General features: G+C 42.5%; 1 protein-coding gene across 1 annotated transcript; it reads left to right on the top strand.

Annotated features, from left to right (window-relative positions):
• Nucleotides 1-1,722: 1,722 nt before the first annotated feature.
• Nucleotides 1,723-3,159, top strand: LOC110913658. Its single transcript, XM_022158480.1, has one exon. It carries the CDS (start codon nucleotides 1,723-1,725, stop codon nucleotides 3,157-3,159), a length of 1,437 nt encoding a protein of 478 aa, XP_022014172.1.
• The last annotated feature ends 3,349 nt before the right edge of the window (nucleotides 3,160-6,508 follow it).

The raw sequence follows: 6,508 nt of genomic DNA on the forward strand, positions 1-6,508 counted from the left end.
ACATGGGTTTGTCTCGGATGCCTACGTGGCTCGTAAGAAGGATAAGAGAGGGAATAATTTTGGATTTGTCAGGTTTGTGGGTGTCGATAATTTAGATTTAACAGTGGCGGCCATGAATACGGTAAAGATTTTCGAAGCCAAGGTTTCTGTTTCACTCGCTAAGTTCGACAAAAATCACAAAAAATTTATATATACCTCTAAGGTCATCGGAGAGAGAGTCTGGAAACCAAAGGAAACGTCGAACTCGATTCCTTTAAACAACTACGGTGCCTCCTCCGGGGGTGCACCAATCAGGGAAGGGGTCTCATTTGCCAACTTGTTTCGTAATGATAATAATTGCAACAATCTGGGATCTAAGACTATAGAGGTGGATGGGAGAGGAGCAAAGTACCCGGTACATTGCATGGGCCGGTCTATTCATGGTGTTGCCAAGGACCTAAGCTCACTCAAGAATCTGTATCAAGATTTGAATTGCGAAGGTCTTAATGAGTTTGGTTTATCATATATTGGTGGTCTTAGTGTACTTTTAACTCTGGGCAACCCTGAAATGGTCAAGGAAGCTATGACAAAACATGTGGATTGTTTTTCTAGAATCTTTAGTCGGTTTCAAGTTTGGAAAGGAGAAGATCTCCCGGTGGAACGAGTGGCTAATCTTCGGATCACTGGAGTTCCTGTTCATCTTAGAGACAATACGCTGTATGACCGGATCGGTGGTTTATTTGGTACGGTAGTCCAGGGTTCATCCTTCTCTTGGTCTGATTCAGTCAATGCAAACAGTTCGGTTTTGGCACTGGTTCCCCACGGGAAGCGTATCGAGGAATCAGTTGTTATAAAATGGAAAGAAAGAAGGTATGTAATATGGGTCTCTGAGGACGCCGCCATCTGGGAGCCTAAGCTGGATGGTGAAAGCCCGATGGATAACATGGGTGAAAGCTCGGAGGAGGATTCGGAGGGGTATTCGGATAATTCTGATAATGAAAGTAAAATGGAGGATGATGTTGAAGACAGAGAGATTAGATCTGTTAACAAGTTCGAAGATGTCCGAAACGATGATGAGGCCCTACCGGAGACTGATCGGCCGGCAGCGGAAAAGGATGACTGGCCGGAGTATGATCGGCCGGTTGAGAATGAACCGCCGGAAAAACCATCGGAAACTGAAAAGGTGGCAAATCAACAGACGGATTTCGATACGTCTGCATGGGGTAACGAGGTGCATGGGGAAGGTGAACAGTTCCCTAATAGTAATTATGATGGGAGAGAATGTTTGTCTGGCACGTGCCATCTAAGTGGGGGTGGTGAACAGGTGGGCTCTCTAGATGGAAGTGGGCTTAATTCTAATACCCCTGGGCCCAATTCAATTTTTTCTTTGGGAAAGAGGAACAGAGACCAACGAAGCCCACCATCTCTTGGTTTGACCCAAGGTCCCCAAGCCCGTGTTAGACAAGATGAGGATAATGGCTCTTTGGATCTAAATAGGTCATTGGCTGACCAGGTGTCTAGGGCGGCGATAAACCCGGATTCGGCTACTTCTCCGGTGACGTCAGCAAGGGATCAACGGCAGTGTTCTCATCAGGTTGTAGACTCTGCAATTGACGAAAAACAGATCGCCGACGAGGTTGCGGACACTGTAGCAATCGGGGACATTGTTGGTGTCAATCTGCAAGGATTTGAGTCAGTTATTCGTAGAACTATTATTGGGGAAGGTGCACAAAATGTTTACCAATGAATATTCTTTCTACTAATCTGCAAGGAGTCCGCGATGGCCGGAAACAGGAATGGATCCGAGGGTTAAAGACGAGTCACGGGGTTCACTTTCTTTGCATTCAAGAGACGAAAATCAGGGAGTCTTCTTCTTTTTCTTTTGGTCAAATGTGGGGTAGATCACTATTTCATATGGCGGCAGTGGATTCGGTGGGCAGGTCTGGGGGTTTGGCTTCACTATGGAATCTGACGGTTTTTTCTTGTTGTGAAGTTGTCAGGGAGAGGCATTTTTTATGTGTCTGTGGTTTTCTGGTGCCGTCCGGAAATAGGTTAAATGTAGTCAATGTTTATGCTCCAAATGACGCAAACGCACGCCGTGGTTTATGGTCTGATCTAATTCAGTTAAGAAATTCGCGACAAGGTCAATGGGTTTTCGCCGGAGACTTCAATGATGTCCGACATCCGGAGGAACGAAAAAACTCGGAGTATGTGGCAGCTAATGCCGATGCCTTCAACGATTTTATCTTGGCTGCAGCTTTACAAGAATTTGATATGGGAGGCGCAAAATTTACTTATATTTCGGATCGGGGGGATAAGCTTAGCAAGATCGACCGGGTTCTGGTATGTATTGGTTTTATGGAATCGTGGCCTGGTACAGTTCTTACGGCCCTAGATAAGTTGTATTCGGACCATCGACCACTCTTATTATCTACCACCCCCTCGGACTTTGGTCACATACCTTTCCGGTTCTACAACTCTTGGCTGGAGAAGCATGGCTTTGTGGATTTTGTGGTTAGCAAGTGCAACCAGTTTTCGTTTAATGGTCCTGGGGATCTAGCACTTGCCACGAAACTAAAATGGCTAAAAAACAGAATTAAGGAATGGGTGGTGGCGGATAAACGAAGAACCGAAGGTTTGTATTCATTGCAGAGATCCAGGGTGAATAATCTGGAAGCGCTGGCAGAAGTTAGAGTTCTTAGTCAAGCCGAGTTGGACCAAAGAATGGAAGCTAAACAGTTTCTGGCAGATATGGATGAACTAAAACAACAAGATGCGAGGCAAAAGTCCAGAATTAGATGGGCTATTCATGGGGATGAAAATTCTGGTTTCTTCCATGCCACGGTGAACGCAAATCTGAGTTCAAATCGCATAAATGGTATTTTCATAGACGATGAATGGGTCACAAACCCGATAAGTATTAAACAACATTTTTATGAGTTTTATTCCCAGCTTTTCGCTGAACCCATGCTGAACCGTCCTCCAATACATAGTACGCCTGCTGGTTATCTATCTCATGAAGATGGTGTGTCTTTGACGAGGCCATTTTCCTTGACTGAAATTAAGGACGCCGTCTGGGAATGTGATGGCGACCGAGCGCCGGGGCCAGATGGATTCAATTTTAAATTTCTGAAACGCTGTTGGGGGGGGGGTGCAGAGGGACTTCTTAAAGCTCTTTAACGACTATTACCTAAATCCTAATCTGAATGACAGGCGCTTCTCTTCATTTATTGCTTTAATCCCGAAAATCAAGGACCCGTTGAAGTCGTCTGACTTCCGTCCTATCAGCCTCGTTGGTTGCATTAATAAGGTAATATCTAAGGTGTTGGTGAACCGTCTGAAAATTGTGATTCACAAACTTATTTCAGTAGAGCAGACGGCTTTTCTCACTGGAAGAAGTATTGTTGACGGCCCTCTGATGTTAAATGAACTAGTAGCGTGGCTCAAACTCAGGAAAAGGTCAGGTATGATTTTTAAAGTAGACATTCATAAGGCATACGATTCTCTTAGTTGGGCTTTCTTAAACATGGTCATGGAGCAAATGGGTTTCCCATTGTTATGGCGGGATTGGATTATGGGAATTCTACGTTCCGCTCGTGCATCAGTATTGGTAAATGGATCACCTACAATGGAATTTGCTTGCACTAGGGGTCTCCGGCAGGGGGATCCATTATCCCCGTTCTTATTTTTAATCGCCATGGAGGCTTTATCCGGAATGATGAAGAGGGCATCGGAGAGCGGTTTGTTTCACGGGATTAGATGTAATAGTCATGGTGGTATGACTTTAACTCATCTCCTATATGCAGACGATGTCGTGTTCTTGGGTGAATGGTCGGTGTCAAACGCACTTAATATTCGGAGAATACTTAGGTGTTTTTACCTATCGTCCGGGCTAAAAGTAAATCTTTCTAAATGTAGTCTGTTTGGGGTTGGAGTGGAGGACATGGAGGTGAATAGCCTGGCTAATATGTTAAACTGTAGAGCTGGAAATTTCCCTTTTAAATACCTCGGTTTGTACGTAGGAGCTAACATGAATCTCACCCGTAATTGGAAGCCTATCATCGACCTTTTCAAAAGCAGGTTATCTATTTGGAAAGCTAAAAAGCTATCTTATGGAGGAAGAATTACGTTGTTGAAATCAGTTCTGACATCTCTACCAACATACTTCTTTTCACTTTATAAAGCCCCGACACTCGTTATTAATCAGCTCGAGAGGCTCCGGCGGGTTTTCTTTTGGGGTGGATCGGAAGAAGTATCAAAAATGGCTTGGATGGCATGGGATAATGCAGTCGTATCAATCAAGTATGGGGGCTTAGGTTTCGGATCATTACGAGACATTAACCTTGCAATGCTTGCAAAGTGGTGGTGGAGGTTTAAGACTGAGAAGGAAGGTCTGTGGCGTAATTTGGTTTGGTCTATTCACTCGAATTCAAGATCATGGAATCCGATCCCATGTAAAGTAGCAATTGCAGGTCCGTGGAAACATATCTGTGGGAGCTCGGAGTCTTTATCCAATATGGGGGTGGAGGTGTCGAAAAATATTATAGGGGTATTGGGATCCGGAACTGAAATAGCATTTTGGGTTGACCAGTGGTTGGCGGCAGAGTCCCTTAGAGTACTCTTTCCGCTCCTGTTTCAGCTGGAAAAAAATAAGTGGTGCTCAGTGGCTGAAAGATTGGCTGCGGATTCATCTGGCTCGACATGGAACTGGGATTGGCGGCGTCAACCGGTGGGTTCTGATGAAATTTTAGAGTTTCAGCAACTTACAACTCTTTTGCAACACGTTGTCGTTTCTACCGGTAGAGACTCTTGGGTGTGGAAACTGGATGATTCGGGGCAATTCAACGTAGCAAGTATCAAAAAGGCTTTAGTCGAATTAACTTGTGACCCTCCTGATTATGTAGTACAATGGAATAGTTGGATCCCAAAAAAGTCGGTTTAGTCGCATGGCGGGCCCAAAAAGAACAGCTCCCAACCAGGGTAGCACTATCAAGGAGGGGCGTTCCAGTCCAAAATTTGGCATGTGCTGTTTGCGGGGAGTCCCCTGAAACCAGCGAACACCTTTTCGTTTCCTGCGAGATGGCTCAAATAATTTGGCAGCTAGTTTATCAATGGTGCAAAGCTCCTTATTTTCTGGCTTTCAGCTTTATAGACATTCTTGAAGATCATAATCGTTTCCATGGCTCGGTAAAAAAGAAGAAGGCCTTTCATGCGGTATGTTTAATCACAATCTGGTGTTTATGGAATTCGCGAAACGAGCTCCTCTTCTCGGGGACATCGAAGTCGATAACAACAATATTGGACGAAATTAAGGCAAAGAGCTTTTTATGGATCAAGAATCGAGCAAAGGGGTCGGTGGTTAATTGGGAACAATGGAAGAGTTTTGACGTTTTTTAGTTATTTAGACCTGGTGTATTATTGGCTGTAGCTTTACGAATCTTTTGGTGTATGTATGTTTGGTGCTAGCCGCTGACTAGAGTTTAAATAAAATTTCTTTGTTGGCCGTTCAAAAAAAAAAAAAAATAGCACATGTACATGTTACAGTACAAGAAATGAAAAAGTGATATGTATTGAAGTTGATGAAAATATACGTTATCAATCAAGAGCTAGATTCATCTCAGATCCTAGAATTTTGGTCACTGCTACAGATGTGAACACTAGTTATTGACATTGAAACATGTAACAACAGAGCCAGTCCTCTGAGAATTTAAGTACTCATGTTTGTGCGCAATGCAAAAATCAAAATGGGAATAACCACAAATATATTTTTGAATAAATTCAACTTTTTTAACTTATAAATACAAGCTTAATCTTATTTTTTTCATAACAATCCTAACCATTTTCTTATTAACTCTTGATACTTCAAAAACTTTTCTCGCTGGTTATGGAGACATAATATGATTTTTAAAGACGAAGGTCAGACAATTTGTCAGTGCCAAGAAGTTTGTAGTAGATGATATCCGACTATATATTAAAGAAACTGATGAGTGATGACCAACAAAAAAAAACAACTAATTGTTGGGATAATGCAACCGAGAAATTAATGCATCACAACCTTCACTCGGATTTGATTGAAATAAATGAAGAGGCCGAGGACTAGATATGAACTATGAATTTTTATTATATTTAATTTTGGCTTAGTAAGTAATAATTGTAAACTAATATATATATATAGGGGACCGCTAAAATGAGAACCACCTCGAGTTGTAAGAACGGTGAGAACTACACCGTACGGGGCGAGGTGGACCAAATTTTTTTTTCATAACGTAGATGCGTGTATTATAAACACATTTGTAAAAAAAAAATTCAAAAAAAAATATCGTGTGTGTAGTTTTGAGCACCACAAGTTTGTGTTTACGGGTACCGTAAATCCTATCGGAAAATTTACGGTACCCGTAAACATACACTTGTGGTGCTCAAAAACTTTTTTTTTGATTTTTTTTTACAGATGTGTTTATAACATACGCATCTACGTTTGTGAAAAAAAATTGGTCCACCTCGCCCGTACGGTGTAGTTCTCACGGTTCTT

This window comes from Helianthus annuus, chromosome 15 (assembly GCF_002127325.2).
Source record: "Helianthus annuus cultivar XRQ/B chromosome 15, HanXRQr2.0-SUNRISE, whole genome shotgun sequence".
In the NCBI taxonomy this organism is placed as follows: domain Eukaryota; kingdom Viridiplantae; phylum Streptophyta; class Magnoliopsida; order Asterales; family Asteraceae; genus Helianthus; species Helianthus annuus.